At 35.2% G+C, this 18,027-nt stretch overlaps 4 protein-coding genes across 4 annotated transcripts; 3 read left to right on the forward strand and 1 right to left on the reverse strand.

Moving 5' to 3' along the window:
• The first annotated feature begins 8 nt into the window (after nt 1-8).
• LOC17897209 (transcription factor PIF3) lies at nt 9-2,927 on the forward strand. The gene is made up of 7 exons (XM_006303110.2): nt 9-127; nt 568-671; nt 774-1,656; nt 1,747-1,854; nt 1,946-2,011; nt 2,259-2,324; nt 2,405-2,927. The coding sequence occupies exons 2-7, from the start codon at nt 601-603 to the stop codon at nt 2,807-2,809; spliced, it is 1,599 nt and encodes a 532-aa protein (XP_006303172.1). The 5' UTR covers nt 9-127; nt 568-600; the 3' UTR covers nt 2,810-2,927.
• Nucleotides 2,928-8,639: 5,712 nt separating this feature from the next.
• Nucleotides 8,640-10,411, forward strand: LOC17898362 (transcription factor MYB61). The gene is made up of 3 exons (XM_006305067.2): nt 8,640-8,951; nt 9,038-9,167; nt 9,341-10,411. Exons 1-3 carry the CDS (start codon nt 8,819-8,821, stop codon nt 10,185-10,187), a joined length of 1,110 nt encoding a protein of 369 aa, XP_006305129.1. The 5' UTR covers nt 8,640-8,818; the 3' UTR covers nt 10,188-10,411.
• A 1,514-nt stretch (nt 10,412-11,925) lies between these two features.
• On the reverse strand, nt 11,926-14,589 carry LOC17897916 (pectin acetylesterase 1). The gene is made up of 12 exons (XM_006305966.2): nt 14,406-14,589; nt 13,989-14,071; nt 13,696-13,825; nt 13,536-13,609; nt 13,312-13,398; nt 13,095-13,219; nt 12,948-13,008; nt 12,794-12,847; nt 12,625-12,702; nt 12,416-12,518; nt 12,162-12,307; nt 11,926-12,053 (listed from the first exon to the last, which is right to left on the reverse strand). The coding sequence occupies exons 1-12, from the start codon at nt 14,587-14,589 to the stop codon at nt 12,003-12,005; spliced, it is 1,176 nt and encodes a 391-aa protein (XP_006306028.1). The 3' UTR covers nt 11,926-12,002.
• A 2,161-nt stretch (nt 14,590-16,750) lies between these two features.
• LOC17897263 (germin-like protein subfamily 2 member 1) lies at nt 16,751-17,762 on the forward strand. Its single transcript, XM_006305518.2, has 2 exons — nt 16,751-17,030; nt 17,138-17,762. Exons 1-2 carry the CDS (start codon nt 16,898-16,900, stop codon nt 17,680-17,682), a joined length of 678 nt encoding a protein of 225 aa, XP_006305580.1. The 5' UTR covers nt 16,751-16,897; the 3' UTR covers nt 17,683-17,762.
• The last annotated feature ends 265 nt before the right edge of the window (nt 17,763-18,027 follow it).

An 18,027-nucleotide genomic window follows, 5' to 3' on the forward strand; every position in this document is an offset into this window, starting at 1 on the left:
CTCTCTCTCTCTCTCTCTCTCTCTCTCTCTCTCTCTCTCTTCTCTCTCTCTCTCTCTCTCTCTCTCTCTCTCTCTCTCTTCGCCGACTTCGATTTCTTCAGCTTCTCTTGCACAACCCTTCTCTCAGGTCAGCGACGCATGATTGATATATGTTTTAAATCAGAGAAGAAGAGTAAAGTTTTGATCTTTTGTGTTCTGGGCTCTTGTTACTATTTAGGGAACAAGACGAAAGTTTTGATTTTTTGTTTGTTTTGTTTGTTTAAGAGATGATTGATTGATTAAGTCGAGCTGATGAGTGTAATGTTTTGAATCGTAGTTTCTTCAGTGTGGTGATTAAACAATTGGTTTGACTAATCATTTTGGCATTAAATTAAGCGAATCTCTCTGCTGTTTTTATATTGCATATTTGATAGAGACATTGATTTCTTTTCTATTTCTTTTTTCATCACATTTTCCTAATTTGGGAATGGAAAGTTTTCTAATTTGGGCATTGCAGACTGACCAATATCTGTTTCTGGCAAGTATTGCTTGGCCTTATTTGGTCTATTTTGTGAATTCCCTTTTCAGGATCAATATTCTCTGTCTACAAACCGCTATACCATGCCTCTGTTTGAGCTTTTTAGGCTCGCAAATGCTAAGCTTGAGTCTGCTCAAGACAACAACCCTTCTCCGTGAGTCCATTCACTTGTCTATATCTTATTAAGAGACTCTCTAGTTTCAATTTCATCAGTTTCATGTTTTTCTTTTCTTCTGATTGCTGTCTTGGAAAACAGACCTGTGGATGAAGTTGTGGAGCTGGTGTGGGAAAATGGTCAGATTTCAACTCAAAGCCAGTCAAGCAGATCGAGGAACATTCCTCCACCACAAGCTGTTCATCAACCAAACTCTTCGAGAGCTAGAGATACTGGAAATGGCTCAAAGACAACGATGGTGGACGAGATCCCTATGTCAGTACCATCACTAATGACGGGGATGAGTCAAGAAGATGACTTTGTTCCATGGTTGAATCATAACCAATCCCTTGATGGCTATTGCTCTGATTTCTTGCGTGATGTGTCTCCTGTTACTGTCAACGAGCAAGAAAGCGATATGGCTGTAAATCAAACTGTTTTCCCTTTGTTTCAGAGAAGAAACAATGGCAACGAATCAGCTCCCGCTGCTTCTTCCTCGCAGTATAATGGTTTCCAATCACATTCTCTGTATGGAAGTGATAGAGCTAGAGATCCTCCTAGCCAACAAACCAATCCGGATCGGGTGACTCAGACACAAGAGACACTGATCCCTAGTAACAAGCCTAGTTTGGTCAACTTTTCTCATTTCTTACGCCCTGCAACTTTAGTTAAGATTGATAACCCTCATGGCACTAAAGAGAAGAGTCCTCCGAGCCCCCCAAATGTGTTTCAGACCAGAGTTCTTGGAGCTAAAGACTCTGAAGATAAGGTTCTTAATGAGTCTATTGCTTCTGCGACGCCTATGAATAACCAAAAGGCTTGCCTAATGTCAGAGGACTCATGTAGAAAAGACCAAGAGAGTGAAAAGGCGGTTGTATGTTCTTCTGTTGGTTCGGGTAATAGTCTCGATGGCCCATACGAAAGTCCTTCACTTTCTTTAAAGAGAAAGCATTCAGATATTCAAGACATTGACTGTCATAGTGAAGTGAGTTAAACTCATATACATTTGATTTCACATGAATACTCGTTTTTTTGCTGTTATCTTCATTTTTTCCTTTTCAATATTGTTGAGCAGGATGCTGAAGAAGAATCAGGGGATGGAAGAAAAGAAGCAGCGCCATCTCGAACAGGTTTGGGTTCAAAAAGGAGCCGCTCGGCTGAAGTGCATAATCTGTCTGAAAGGGTGAGTGTGTGAAGTCCCCAAAGGATTTTTTCCATTCTCAAACTCAAATAAAGATTGCTCTATTTGGTGGCTAACTGTCTTTAAATTTCAGAGACGGCGTGATAGGATTAACGAGAAGATGCGTGCCCTTCAAGAACTCATTCCAAACTGCAACAAGGTAAGGTTTTTCTCCTTTATCTACTCACATTTGATTTTGTTCTTCAAAGATAAGGAGCATTGGCAAATAAACTTAAGCTTGCATCAAATCGAATGAACTACAATGGTTATGATTGGTGTCAGTATTTACAAAACTGAAAAAAGACAAACCAAACCATACTGTAAACAGGATTGTCCAACTCTAAAAAGCGTAGATTTTTCGTTTCTAATGAGCATTTCTAACTTGAACACATTATATGATTGTAAAGGTGGACAAAGCATCGATGCTAGATGAAGCAATAGAGTATCTCAAGTCGCTCCAACTTCAAGTACAGGTAACACTCCTATTACTCTGTGAATATCCATATTTTATTGTGCAAACTAGTAATCTAAACACAAACATCATCATCATCAGATCATGTCAATGGCGTCTGGTTATTACATGCCACCGGTTATGTTCCCCCCGGGTATGGGGCATTACCCAGCAGCAGCAGCAGCAATGGCAATGGGTATGGGAATGCCCTATGCAATGGGATTGCCTGATTTGAGCCGTGATACTGGTGGCTCCTCAGTCAACCACGGACCACAGTTCCAAGCCTCGGGGGTGCAACAACCAGTGGCAATGGCAAACCCACGTGTCTCTGGTGGTGGTTTCCTTGCTGGTTCTTCAGCGATGGAGATGAAAAAGAGCAGCGAAAATGGTTCGACCAGAGAGTTACCGGGTTCCAAAGATCAAACAAGGACGAATAACAACAATAGTAACTTGAAACCGATTAAGAGAAAACAGGCGTCTTCTGAGCAGTTTTGTGGATCGTCGTGACATAAAGACAAACTTACCGACTGATGTATTATTGTTTTATCTGTATTCTGTAGCATTCAAACAATTCAATTCTAAAAAGGCCAAAACTAAATAAAATTAATTTGTCTTCTTTACAATACTGAAGAGCTTCTTCTTTTTTGGGTGGTTCTGCTGTCCTGTCTCTATAAACCGCTTACACCAAAAAAATCAATATTTTGGGAAGCTAAGGTTTGACGTACTGTGAGGGTCACTACATATATCTTATGGACCTGGCTGGTTAAACAAGCGTGATGGGCTTGGTTTCTTAACCCATTTTGTCAAACAGTACTTTATTTATTTATTTCTTTTTCTTTTTCTATTTTTCCTGGGCTATTGAACTGATATACCGAACCCAAATTTGAAAAATACAGAAAAAGAAAATCATCTACTTTGATAACATGTGTTGGAAGGTTAGGTATATAGAAGACTTATAAGTTATTTAATACGTAATACTGTATATAATTACATATAACATACATGATAATATGATACAGTAAATTTTCAAAAGATGAGTGAGAAAAAAAGAAAGGGAATCGCCGGTTAGGGTTAGGTCAGGGAGGAGTGTACACTGTAGAGCTAGAAAACCAGAGTTGGAGATGTTTACTTCTCATAGGTAGTTTACATCATCATAACTCATAAGTGCTTGTCTAGCAACTATATAGAGATGTTTCTTTTACACAGCAACACAGCCAGCAGAGTTTTAACAATATTTCACCTATCTTGCGTCTCTAACTGATCTGCACTTTCACAAACATGTTTGCACCAAATAAGTTCCAACTTACAATGAACACGTCCTTGTGTAGTTTGATTCGTAGGAGTTATTAAACTCAACTAATATGATAATTTTATTTTTTTTAAACTAGTGGAAAGAGCAGAAGAAAAAAGGGTTTAGACTTTGGTTAGATTTTATATCTTTTCTAATGGAGGTGGATTAGACAACTCTAACTAATTACGGAAAAGAATGTGTTACGTTTCAAGCAATAGAAAACGGACACGTCAAAACAGCCAGGGAGACAAATTGATGAATTACACGAGGTTTAGATTATATATAACTTGGAAGAGAAGAAAATGGTATTAATGTGGCAAAGCAAAAGAAAAGTTAAACATCATTTTGCTTTTGGCCACAACTCGAAGAGATTATGTATGATTATGTCTTTCCTTACCAATTAGATTTGGGCCATATTAGAGAGAAATTCAACCATTACCACCATTCTTTTCTCACTTTTAATCAAACTTGAAATAGTATTTATTTGCCTTCTGTTCTAAGTTTGATCTTAATTATTCTCAACCACAAAAATCGAATTATCAGATTTGGGAAAAGCAAATGATGCAAGCAGTTAGTAAAATTAGTATAAGCATACGTAGATTATATAGACTTCTTCCCGTATAATGCAAATAGATTGTTTTACTAGAATAGTATCATTCAGAAATAAATAAGTCAAATCTAATTAGCATTTAATCCTAATTTATACCAATCGGAAAAGGCAGTTGTAATATTTTATGACAATAACAATTCAAGTTGTAATTGTTGACACAAAAAGATCTTATTAAATTATTTGAACTTATAAATAGCCTCCACCTTTTAATTTAAGCATAATATAATTATTGAAAACATTGTTTTTATTATTTATGAGAGGAAGATTTAGAAGAAACTTAAAAATAAAAAATAATGAAAAGGGACCTTAGTACAAGTGCATGCATGTGCTAATGTTTCCTTGATGATGGGATTAGTGCTAAACGGGCCAATTAAGATGGTATACAAATTGAGGTCACTTCCCTCATTGGGCCCTCTCTCTCTCTCTTTATCCGTGACTTCATCCTCTTAATCTAATTGTATACTCTTCTTACTTTATAGATTAATTAGTCCCTTTCTCTTTGTCTAATTTATAAAATTCTTGTTAACACAAATAAAGCCGAAAAATCTCCCATCAACATCGTTGTTTAACGCGATTAACTTTTTTTAAAAAAAAATTGTGATTAAAAATTATGCACTTCCACAAACCTTTATTGGTTGCATCTTTCGTTAGTCAATATATTTGGTGGTTATATCCGCTAATAGCTTAATCTAGATTTTGGTCTAAAATATCTTAGTTATAGAAACCTAGTGTACATAGTAAACAACAAGATACATTGATGTATCATGTATGTAAGTTCAGATGGAGTCAAGAAAACTAGTAATTATTATAATGTTTTTGCATCACTTGATTTTTAACAAAATACATATCAACAAAAGGTTATTATGTTCTTCAATAATAAGTAAACGAAATCAATTTTGGGATACAAAACCAACATTATATAATCTGATTGTTGGAGCTAGAACTCACTGTCATAACAACTCTTTTCATATATAGTAATCTAGACGCCCCGATTAAGAAAATCCAGAAAAGAAAAACAATGCAGAAATGCAGATTACAAATTCAAAATGTAATGTATTATTATCCATAGTAACGTATGTTGAAACCAAATTAAACCGCCGTCAAATCATATATGTTATTTTCTGAAATCCTTGAAAAAAAATGGGGAACCCGAAGAACATAATAGGGCCTAGATTTAAGAAAAGCTCTGTTTATACTATAAGAGACGACGTGTTAAGTGCACAGCCTCTTCTCCATGTGTTTTGTCGGCGAAGATGTTATGATCCTTGTGAGTTGTAACAATGGCGAACGACAACGACTTTATGATGTTACACTTCCTCACTTCTCTACTTGGACAGAGTTTCAAATCACCTTAGGGAATTAACACACACTGATGATACTTAATTAGCTTTTAAAAAATAAATAAATAAACTGACGAGTGATTGATACTTGGGCTGAGCGAACAGCTCATATGTTCTCATATATATACATAGACTTTTGGTTTTAATAACTGCTACGGTAATACAAAACTACTAGCTATATATGTAAAACTTCTATTGCACTATGACTACTACCTCTATATTAGTTCTCCTAATTTTGATACTACACTTTTTTCTTAGTTATTGGAGAAAAAAGTTACATAGGAAATGCAAAGTGTTTTGATGAGTTTTTAGTTCCCTGAAATAACTTCAAAAGAAAGAAATCAATCTGAGAAGTTTTTAAGAACAAATATATATATATATATATAAAGAGAGGAGATGCATGCTCCTAATCAAAATCAAAATCAAAATCAACGCCTAAAGAAAATCTGAAAGCAGATATGGTGTTTGCAAGCATATAATGGAAGGGGCTGGCGGCGGATATATTCATATGATTATCTTCAAAATCATGAGATGATGAATTGATGAACAAATGATGGGTCTCAATCATGCATGATCCTAATCGAATATGTTCCATTTTTTAGGGTGTTACTAATATTTTATATAGTTGTACGTTGCTCACATAAAATTAAATGTTTTTTTCTTTTCCCATGATATACTCCAAGAACGTGTTGATTGGTATTAGTTTATTGAGCATGATTTTTTTTTTATAAAGAGAAAAATAACTCCAATTGCAAAGTCTTTTCCATATTATAATTATTAGTATTCGGGGCTTCTCTCTCGTAAAATTAATCATTTGGTGAATTATATAACTCGAAGTATCTTTTGACAGCTTTGGTTAGAGATATTATACAATATAATCAACTAGTTAGCTAGACCGATCAATTTTATTTTATTAGTGTTCGATAATGAGACATTTCATGTCGGTTTTGCTTATTTTTATAAGAAAGCTAAAAAAACACATTATTGAACGAGTTTTTTTTTTTTTTTGGGGTTCCTGCATGAACAATGGCATTCATGAACAATATAAATATTCCTTCGTTAAAGGCTTCATGATAATATTCCCGAATTCTGAAAACGAATGAAGAAAATGTAATAAAAATCGATTGACTGCAAATGTTATTAGTATTAATTTACGTTTGCTTTCTTTTCTTTTTGAAGTCTAAAATTGAAATTTATGATTTAAAAAATTAAATAAAATGAAGCTATTTGCACGGTTCTGCGCAGGCGCGCAACACTTGTAGCCACCACCAGTTGCTTCTTCCACATCGTAATGAAGTATCACAAGAGTGAACACAGTCACCAAAGACCCATACCAACAAGCATTCTCCTCAAATCTTCCTCTCTTTTTATTTTCTTGCAATAGTTAAAAAACTTAACATTCTCTTGTTTTTATATCAAAAACAGACTTCTTTTTGTAAAGTAAAAACTTAATTAGTAAAGTTTTTAGATTATAAAAGATAAGTAGTCTTTTTTATTTTTATTCCAAGATATTTTATAAGATAGGGTCCCAAAAAAAAAAAAAAAAGAAATGGATAAAATGGTAAGAGTGTAACGAGAGGCCGACTCTCTAGCTAGATAACGTAAGAAAGCTACAAAATTCAACATGTGAATATTTGAGGGAAAGTTTTAAGTGGATGGACAAAGAATATACCCTCTCTAGCTAGCTCTCTATTATATAATTTTATAAGGCATAAAGAAATTAAAGAAGAAAAAAAAAGATAGAGAAAAAAGACAAAGAGTAAGTAAGTGAGTCAATTTTTTCGAATTTAAAAACGTATAAAGCAAACAAAAGAGACACTAAAATTATTCTCATTCATCTGTAAAAGGAACCATGTTTTTAAAGCAAAATTGCTAAATTCCGTTACGTAGCCATTTAATTCCATTTAATCATTTCTGGAAATATTAACCAATGATGACAATTTCTTGCTGGTTATGAACCTTTCCCATTATTTCCTTTTATCGATGCCTTCATCTTCGCAAATATTTAGTCCTCTTTTAGCATTTGCTTTTAATTCGTTGCAGTAATCTTTCATGACGACAACTACACTACTCATCTTTGTCCTCTTTCTTTTCTACGTACACACACACACACACACACACACACACCAATCTAATCCATATTTTCTCTTATTCTGATTGTTCCGTTCTCACTATATAGCTATAATGATTTTTTGTGTAAACATCTCTCTGGACTGCATGCTCTAGTAAAAATTGATGGTTTTAATTAATTAGGTCCGTGTGACCTATATCTTTGTTTTCACTGTTCGCAGATTATGCTTAGGTTAAAATATTTTTAGAATTGGTCTTCTAATCGTCACATTTGTTTCTTTCATGTTTTCTACTCTTTTTCAGTAACTCGCACATCACAAATATTAGTATGTTACATAATAGGTCAATGTGTTTCGATAGGTTTGAAAAATTTGAGTCATATTCGATGTACCATACTTTTCCATGAATAAACGCATGCATTGACCTATTACGTAACAATACGACCATCTATTTGTGTGTATACCATGACGTATTGACGTACATGGAAAACAACCCGAAATAAAAAATAACTCTAGAAAAAAAGGTACTAAGGCCACGCCGGTTTTGGTTGCGTAGAGTGAGTGGTTCGTAACGTTATCTAGGACAGGCTGAACATGAACGATCATGTCTTCACTACTTAGACTCACACACTTCTAAATCGGCGATTGATTAGAATGAAATTAATATACATATGTCGATCATACTTTAATCGCTGCGTTTAAACGTATGATCACAATGGGTCCATGTAGAGATGACGGATGTGTGATGATGATTAGGGTGATATTAAGGTCAAAACTCACATCTCTTAACCTTAACTTTCTCACCATTGGTTCGAGCCAATCCAACGTGGACCAATCAAGATTGTTTCTACATAACTGATATAAAATTACATACTTTTGCATCTTTTCTCTAAGAAAATTTTACTTTTTAGAAAAAGGACATTTAGTTAGTAAAAGAGAGGAGCATAGAATTCAACAAACAAATCCTTGTGAAGAAAGTGACTTTTCTTAGTTCTATTAATACTCTCTCCCTCTCTCTCTCTGCAGATCTGTTACTTCATTTTCTCTACCTTTTTTTCTTTTAGATTCCATTCATCTTCAAAGGTTTCTTATACATTCTCTCTGCTCAAAACTCTTTTTCTTTTCAATACTTGTAAAGAACAAAAGAGCTTTCTTCTTCTCTTTCATTGTTTACCTTTGCCGCAGCATTGCAGCTTCGATAACTAAATGGGTAGACATTCTTGCTGTTACAAACAAAAGCTGAGAAAAGGGCTTTGGTCTCCTGAAGAAGACGAGAAGCTTCTCAACCACATCACTAATCACGGCCATGGCTGCTGGAGCTCTGTTCCTAAACTCGCTGGTAACGGTCTTCTTCCTTCATTCCCATATTATAAATAAATAAATAAAGCTACTTTTTGTAATAACAAAACTGAGTCTGTTACGCAGGTTTACAGAGATGCGGTAAGAGTTGTAGACTAAGATGGATCAATTACTTGAGACCTGATTTAAAGAGAGGTGCTTTCTCTCCAGAGGAAGAGAATCTCATTGTCGAACTTCACGCTGCCCTCGGAAATAGGTAATTATTAGTTACCAAACATAATGCTGTCAGAGAAAACAGAGGATCATGTTCTTTTGTCCAAAGATTCCTTTTTCTGTTTTTTTTTTTTTTTTGGGAGCTCTCCTCTGTTTTAACTATGTCTTAATAAGGGCTCCTCTGTTTTTCTTGGCTATGCTCTGTTTTTTAATCAGATGGTCACAAATTGCGTCAAGGCTTCCGGGTAGAACCGACAACGAGATCAAGAATCTATGGAACTCAAGCATCAAGAAGAAACTAAAACAGAGAGGTATTGACCCAAACACACACAAACCCATCTCCGAAGTTGAGAGCTTTAGCGACAGAGACAAACCAACAACTACAAGCAACAACAAAAGAATCGGTAACGACCACAAGTCTCCTAGTTCCTCCTCTGCAACTAACCAAGACTTCTTCCTCGAAAGGCCATCTGATTTCTCCGACTTCTTCGGTTTTCAGAAGCTTAACTTCAACTCCAGTCTCGGCCTCTCTGTTACGACTGATTCTTCACTCTGTTCGATGATTCCGCCGCAGTTTAGCTCCGGAAACATGGTTGTTGGCTCTGTCTTTCAGACGCCGGTATGCGTAAAGCCCTCGATTAGTCTCCCCCAGGACAATAGTTCGAGTCCTGTCTCCGGAGGAGAACATGTGAAATCGGCTGCACCAAATTGGGAATTTCAAACAAACAACAACACTGCAAATTTCTTCGACAACGGCGGTTTCTCATGGTCAATCCCAAACTCTTCTTCTACTGTATCTTCACAAGTCAAACCAAATCATAACTTGGAAGAAATAAAATGGTCAGAGTATTTGAACACACCGTTCTTCATAGGGAGCACTGTACAGAGTCAAAGCACTCAACCAATCTACATTAAATCAGAGACAGATTACTTAGCCAGTGTTTCGAACATGACAGATCCTTGGAGCCAAAGCCAAAACGAGAACTTGGTCACAGCTGAAGCTAGTGACGTGTTTTCCAAGGATCTTCAGAGAATGGCAGTCTCTTTTGGTCAGTCCCTTTAGCTTCTTTTTTTTTTTTTTTTCTTAATTCTAACAGATGTAGAGAACAAAAAGATATACAATACATACAATACGTACAGTGGATTTTAAGTGTTCTGTATATTTTCATGGGTAAAAAAAGAAAGAAAAAGCGAGCTGTCTTTATTTCTATGTTTATGTTTGAACTTTGAAGTGTGTTTTATACGTCAAATATTCTTCTTTCTTTTGCAAACCTTTCGGTATCATCATACTATATACTTTTTTTTTTTTGTTTTGTTATCAAGATTTGTGTGTAGTATTATTACTATTGATGAATCATCAGAGAGAGGTCTGTGTTTGCCATTAATCCATCGAAGAACAATGATGAACGTAATAAATCTGTTTCTGTCTATTTCCGTGAACGAATTGTGATCCAAAGTCACATCCTTCACCATTTTTCAGACCTGTAATTAATTAAACGACAAAAGAAAACATTATATTAAAAAACAAAAAATGATAAATAAACTTAAGTGGGATATTAGCTCAGCTAATTAGAAGGGACACCTTTTTTTCTTTTCTTTTCTAAAGAACCAGAGTTTAAATACGTTTTCTCAAACATTATATTAAGGAACAGAGGAGTATTATTTATTTATTTTTATTTTTAACTGTGTTCTTTATGTTTAATCTTCTTGTCTGTCTGTGCTTTTAATAAGAGTCTTGTCAGACAATTGGAATTGTCCCCATTGACCAGAAACTTATGTTTTGGCCGGCATCGGAATATTCTTTCGCCGTTAGAAAAATTAGGAATAGCTCGGGGATTTGACCTTAATAAACGAGAAAGGAAGTGATGTGATGATTTTCATTTTTATTAGTATTCTTTAAGCAAATAAGCTTACTTTATAACACTATCTTTAATATTCCAATCCAAAAACAGCCACCTTTTTATTTATTTTTTACTTTTAGAAATAACCAAACGCAATAACTAGACCGGTAAGTAAAAAAAGATCGAGTATCAAATGTTTGTTTGACTTTAAAGCAACAAAAGCTCAACATATATATATAAAAAGGGGAAATATTTAGAAAATAAAAGTTGTAAAAGGGTGATTTTTTTGTGGTGGTAAACGTGTATATTAGTTATTTACCGACCAAAAGATTAATCATGTTTGAAGGTTTTAAAGGTATCATTATACATGCATTTGCGTTATAATAAGGTTTAGTGGAACGCGAGAACGCATGTGAAACGAATTATTGGTGCTACATTATAAACCAAATAACCAATCATTGTGTTAGCTTTGATTGGCTTATGTTGTTATGTGAGGATGATTAACAGAAACACTTGTCGCGGTTTGTTAGCAATTAAAAAAGAAGATAAATTGTCAGTAACGAAATGAGGGGAAAACAAAATTAGAGAATGTCGTGAAATGAAATCTTTGCCTTTTTTTTTTTTAATCTCCTATGATTTGCTTACTTATTAATATTTAAATTTATATATTTGACGTCGAAAATATACTATATATTTTATAATTATCAAACATCATTCGGAAAATCTGAAAACGTGTCGCGGCACTAGTCACGATGCTGATATAATTAGACAAATAGCATCCTTAATTTTCCGATAGTGAAACTTGGAAGGTTTTAAAGGTTCCCTTGTGCGTAAAGAAATGGAGAAATAACATAGGACGTTAGGTTTTATGACTATATGATTGATAAAGACAATGATACAATGATACATGTATATGTATATTCCAACTCTGCCTTTGTGTCAATTTTAGTTGATTGGGGATGATAAAGTAAAACAAACATTTCATAATGACGGTTTTTGCTAATGTCACAAGGATAATCATATACTGTATATAAAGCCTATGAGCTTTTTCTTTCGAAAAACCAATCTCCAACTGCTACAGCAATCCCCTGTTTTCGTTTTTCCAACAACACAAAGGCACAAGCATTACTTTGTTATGTTCAAATCAATATTTTCAGATTAGTTGTAAAAACTATTAGAGTTTTGTTTGTTCTCACCTTAACTTTACCGGCTCCAGAGTTTCCAGGAAACCAAGCATCTTGTCTCTCCGTTTGACAATGAGCCCATCCCGAGGTAATCAACACTCCATTCTTCCTAAACGTCGAAAAGGTCTTTAGCGCATTTAGCATGCTTGTCGTGAAACCTGAATCACTCGGATATTCCAAGCAAGAAACAATGATGATCTTGATCAGCTATGCATGTTTAGATCAAAGAGTGGTAGGTTTCATGAAAACATGACTATAATTATTACCTTGCAAGAATTGCTTCTGAGAGGGAGTGCACCTGAAGCTGAAGCTGCAGTTATGCCAACTGCCACTCGGATCAGCCGATGGTGGAGCTAAGCTATTCCCGATCTGCAAAGAAACAAGATTTCTTCAAGACAGACCAATGAATTCCTATATATATTTTTTCATCACGGACAAGAATCCGAAAGATAAAAGAGAAGGAATTATAAATAACCTGCCACGCATCAACTCCCGAGTTGAGAATAAACAACGGGGTCTTGACTTGGTTGATTATGTATTGAGGGAAGAGACACTGAGGTATATTCAAAGCAAGTTAAGTTAACGAGGACCCATAGCATCACTATAAACAACATAAACACAAAAATAAAAGAGTTATGAAATACCAAAGCTGGACTGATATGGCTTGTGCAGGTGCGAGGAAGTGTGTTTTGCAAACCCTAGAAGTTGAAAAAATAAAATAACAATTTTTTATTAGCCATCAACGATCTCTCTCTCCCAAACTATATTTACAGCAAAACACGTTATACTCGTACGTACCTGGGTGTTTACAATACCAGAATACATACGCCGTATAGAATGACCTCCAGCTACATCAACGCTTCAGTTACAAACAAGACACAAGTCATACTACCAATCAAACACACTAGTTTTGTCATCAAGAAAAAAAAAACAAATGTGACTAACGCATCGAGGAAGAAGCCAGCATCGCTCATGCATTTAACTTTGGTGGTAGGAGGAAACAAGTTACTGAAATCATCGCATCGTAAAATCGCTGAAAGACCCCCAGCCGAACATCCGTTGAGCAAAGCCTTAATCGAAGGTAGTATGACCAACTTAATTAGGGTTTAATTAAAATAACATATTTAAGTGATTAATTATCAAGTCAAAAACATGTATAAACCTGTTTTGCCTGACGCATTCCCTTCGCCATCAAATCTTCCATGACAGCTAAGAATATACGTTTTCCTCTAAACTGAAGCTGCGCCGCCTGAATTAAAGCATAACCATAGGAACCGAAGTTAATATTCCTAATTATGAAATATTTCAAGATGATCGATCATGTGACAATGATCAAAAGCAAAGAGATATATGTTCATATATAACTTTAATTTTTTTTTTGCAAACCTTGTTTTCGCTATCACCTCCAAAGGATGCGCCATCACAATACCGGACTTTTACTTTGTTCCAGTTGTAAAAATCTTGCAACATTGATTTTGTAACAAAACACTCGATCAATTAATTAACGATTTCACCAACATATATATAATGGATCTTGAGAAGAAACCTGGATTTTCAGCGGCTTTGTTGCTTAGTATTCCTAAAAAGGCTAACTCTTTCTCCATCTTCATAGACGATCCATAACCACTACTCTTACGGTTCTGACAATTTTTTATGCTGTCACACCACGCACCTCCCTTTCAACAAAACTATTAGTTAGCCTTATTCTATTACTATATATTATGGCGCGATATATATTTATACACAAGTCCAAAAAATATACACAAAGTCCTAAGTAATAAGAGCCTAGCTAAAATAAAATTAGAGCCTAGCTAGCTACATATCTTTTAGTGTCAGAACCTGTAACTGAATGATCCAGTTGTTCGCTCCTGAACCATAACCGCGACACAAATGATATCCAGGCACTGACCCATCCAGACACACTGCCACAAGTAAAATAATGTTTCCTTGCGTCATGAAAGTGTCAATCAAGAAACTTTATAGTGCTAAACTATATATATTTCGTTTGCAAAATTACATATTGAAAACAAAATTCTATTGTTAATACTTAATTATAAATTAAAAGCAAAAATCAAAAGCAACACTTTCTATATAGATACATTCTCATTAAACTGATACTATATGTTAATACTGCATATGCGAAATTTGATTTTTATTTTATTTGAATAAATTTATAAGAAAAGAACGTTTTTCAATTCGAATATTTGAAACCTAAACCTCAATTAATTGAATTATGAATGAGAAGAAGATAGTTACCCGCTCCTTTAGAAGCAGCGGCTTGGACAAGAGTGAGTCCTACCATCAGAACATTTGCGTCATTTGTTCCATTGAAATCGTTCAACATGTCCATTTCGTCAAAACCCATTTCCCCATTTGCAAGAATGCTGAAGAGAATGAGTGATCCTGCGAGAGTACTCCAACCCCACAAAAACGTTTTCATTGTTTTCCTCTCAATGAATTTGAACGAAGCGAATATGAAAGTGGTCAGTGATTGTATATATGATCCAAAGAAAAGCATTGACCCAGCTGGTCTTTTATACTATAAACTAGTCATGGTTTTTTATATGGAAACTCAATTATAATGAAGACCAGATTGTGAGAGTGATAATTGCATTAAGTACCCAGTCATAGGAGACATTTAATTATTTGTATATTTTTGTTTCCTTCTAATAAGATAAAGGATTCTATAGATCATGATGAGTCATGATCTTCCCATTCAGAATGTGAATCACAGATTGCATAATTCTAAGATTTACATATTCAAAACATGCTTCTTGACACCTCATTTGATCATTAATTTAAAAAAACTTAAGGTTCTCGTGACTTTATTACCACCTCACCTCATGACTAGGTTTAAATAACTTTGTGACTGCCCTTTTAAACTTAAGTGGTGCAAATAGGGTTTACTAATTTTAGGATTTTATTATTTATTATTCCTTTAATATTCAGACTTATAAATCTCACAATATATATTTCCAATTTTGTTCTTTCACAATTATCTGCAGATCCGAAAGTCATATCTTCAAACATTTTGAAAAATTAGCATAATACAAATAAATAAACAAATGACCTTAAATGACCATGAAAAAGTGGAAAGAATTTTCAGATGCTTGGAAGAATTCAAAAGCTACACGACAAAGATTTAATCAATTTTTTTACCCAAAATAATTTGTTTGATTAGATTAAGCGAATATTAAATTTCCTTGCCAATTATTTGAAGATGAATACAAAGAAAAAATAAATACAAATCATATTACATAATCGTTCTCTCTAAAATCATGTTATATTGTTCACCAAAAAAAAATCATGTTATCTTTGTTTTTTTTTTGTTCTTTAAATCATGTTGGGGCTGAGAGAAACGAAATTTCAAATCAACCTTTTCTCTATAGTCACAAAAACTCTTTTGGAAGTTTAATATTTTCACTATAAATTCAATCAATTCTATTTAAATACATTTCTCACTAATCCTTCTCATATACTAGTATGAGTCATATTATAAAATAAGCAACAAAAACGGCGCCGTGTATAAGCAAGCAATAAAAGAAACTGAAAACGAGATGGATGTGGTGGGTCCCTTCAATGCATACGCGTCATCTTAGATGAAGACTTTAAATACAAAACTAAAGCCCAAAACTATCGATACACCCAACCCATTAAAGACTATGACGGATAAGCTTCACGCGCTTCACAACGCTCGTGTGAAGAAGACTTGACCCTTAAACACGGTCGTTGCATAGAAACGGTGAGGCCACCGAGCGTTAGCCCTGGGCGTTCGGATTTTCGGATCGGATCGGATCGGATTATTCGGAGTTCGGATTTTTCGGATTGGGATATATAGAATCCGATTTGAATCCGACTGGTTTTCGGATCGGATCGGTTCGGATTTTTTCGGATTCGGATCGGTTTTCAAATTTTATTACAAATCCGAGTTTAAACCGAATCATATTTCGGATCGGTTTCGGATTCGGATTCTACACTATAAATCCGAAACTTACACTCTAAATCCGAACAATCCGACGTAAAAAAGAGGTTTGAGCGTTGAAGTACAAAAACATAGAGATTATATGTATACTATGTGATGTATTAGACCATGTGTATTCGGGTTAGCAGATAACCGATCGGATTTCGGTTCGGATCGGTTTAAATCCGAAATCCGAATCATGTTCAACATAAAATCCGATCGGTTTTTACATAGTAACCGAAACCGATCCAAATCGGATTTTTCGGATCGGTTCGGATCGGTTTTTTCGGATCCGGATTATATGCCCAGGGCTACCGAGCGTGTTGATATGATTCTCCCACGATGACCAAATTAGATAGGGAGGCTACAAGTTAGACAAAAAGCTAAATAAATCGAAGCACATTAGCTTTAAATATATACACAGATAAGACAACAGTTATTACCTCGCTGATATACATTTAAACATTTTAGGTAATCATAATCAAACTTTTTGTGTAATAGACATTAGAAATATCAATACCGTGTAATACCAAAACTAGTGTTGTATGAACCATCTCATACTTTTTCAATGGGAAGCCTTGATCCATCCGTTTAGTATTCGTTGACCTTTGACGTTTGTATATATTTTTTTCTTTTATGGCAGAGAGAGAGAACAAGAAGGAGGAGGCATGTTGCTTGCTTTTTCATTCTTCTTCTCAACGAGAAAAGTCAGACTCTCTTCAATTCTTCTCCTTTATAAACAATAATTCTCGACTTGTTACAGTCCCACCACCACTTACCAAACACCATGGCTTCTTCCCCACCTCAAACTCTCCTCCTCCTCCTCGTCGGTCTCACCACCGTCTTCTTCTTCTTCTTCATCTCCGCTTCCGCAGATCCGGACATGCTCCAAGATCTCTGCGTCGCTGATCTCTCCTCCGGTATTTCATCAATAAATAAATCTCTACTTTTTAAAACCATCTTTCCACTTACCTAAAAAAAAGGTAAAGCTTCAATTTTTAGTCTCTTTTCTTTCTTTTTCTTGCAGGAATCAAGATCAATGGCTTTCCTTGTAAAGACGCAGCTACAGTAACATCAGCCGATTTCTTCTCACAAGGTATAGCTAACCCAGGTCTCACTAACAACACATTCGGTGCCTTGGTCACTGGAGCCAACGTTATGACCATCCCTGGACTCAACACACTCGGTGTCTCGCTCGCTCGTATCGACTACGCCCCAGGGGGTTTAAACCCACCTCACACCCACCCACGTGCCACTGAGGTTGTCTTTGTCCTCGAAGGAACTCTCGACGTTGGGTTCCTCACCACCGCCAATAAGCTCATCTCTCAATCTCTCAAGAAAGGAGATGTCTTTGCTTTCCCTAAAGGACTTGTCCATTTCCAGAAGAACAATGGTCGTGTCCCTGCCTCTGTTATTTCAGCTTTCAATAGTCAGCTTCCTGGAACCCAATCCCTTGGTGCTACTTTGTTTGGTTCTACTCCTCCTGTTCCTGACAACATCTTGGCTCAAGCCTTCCAGACATCTTCAGGAACTGTCAAACATATCAAATCCAAGTTCCAACCCAAGAAATGATCTCTTTATATATTCATTACAGTTATTTGTTTTTTTTTTACCGGTTCTGTTTGATAAAGGAAAGATCTTTTTATTCCACTTTGATTTGTCTTCTGTAATAATCCAATAACTTATGATCTTTCACAGTGCATTTTGAGCTCCATTGTCTCATGTATTCTTATCTTTTATATAATCCAATTTTGTTAGTTTTGCTTTAAAGTTGACTAAAAACAGGTAGGAAGTCGAGGTTGATCTAATCTAAAAGCTTTCAAATGAGATATGCAAACAGGTAAGCTACCTTGATATAAAATAATCAACTTGAGAGACTCTTGCGTATGGGATTGAATATAAAATTGATTAATTAAT

The sequence above is a fragment of the Capsella rubella genome, unplaced genomic scaffold (assembly GCF_000375325.1).
Source record: "Capsella rubella cultivar Monte Gargano unplaced genomic scaffold, Caprub1_0 scaffold_1, whole genome shotgun sequence".
NCBI classification, from domain to species: domain Eukaryota; kingdom Viridiplantae; phylum Streptophyta; class Magnoliopsida; order Brassicales; family Brassicaceae; genus Capsella; species Capsella rubella.

Bases quoted from the DNA above. Each gene is read 5' to 3' on its own strand.
- LOC17897263 (XM_006305518.2), top strand. From the start codon at position 16,898: ATGGCTTCTTCCCCACCTCAAACTCTCCTCCTCCTCCTCGTCGGTCTC. The intron at 17,031-17,137 runs GTATTTCATCAA...TTTTTCTTGCAG, and splicing joins CGTCGCTGATCTCTCCTCCG to GAATCAAGATCAATGGCTTT.
- LOC17898362 (XM_006305067.2), top strand. From the start codon at position 8,819: ATGGGTAGACATTCTTGCTGTTACAAACAAAAGCTGAGAAAAGGGCTT. The intron at 8,952-9,037 runs GTAACGGTCTTC...TCTGTTACGCAG, and splicing joins CTCTGTTCCTAAACTCGCTG to GTTTACAGAGATGCGGTAAG. The intron at 9,168-9,340 runs GTAATTATTAGT...TTTTTTAATCAG, and splicing joins CACGCTGCCCTCGGAAATAG to ATGGTCACAAATTGCGTCAA.
- LOC17897916 (XM_006305966.2), bottom strand. From the start codon at position 14,589: ATGAAAACGTTTTTGTGGGGTTGGAGTACTCTCGCAGGATCACTCATT. The intron at 14,072-14,405 runs GTAACTATCTTC...TACTTGTGGCAG, and splicing joins CGCTGCTTCTAAAGGAGCGG to TGTGTCTGGATGGGTCAGTG. The intron at 13,826-13,988 runs GTTCTGACACTA...TTTTGTTGAAAG, and splicing joins ACTGGATCATTCAGTTACAG to GGAGGTGCGTGGTGTGACAG.
- LOC17897209 (XM_006303110.2), top strand. From the start codon at position 601: ATGCCTCTGTTTGAGCTTTTTAGGCTCGCAAATGCTAAGCTTGAGTCT. The intron at 672-773 runs GTGAGTCCATTC...CTTGGAAAACAG, and splicing joins CAAGACAACAACCCTTCTCC to ACCTGTGGATGAAGTTGTGG. The intron at 1,855-1,945 runs GTGAGTGTGTGA...TTTAAATTTCAG, and splicing joins TGCATAATCTGTCTGAAAGG to AGACGGCGTGATAGGATTAA.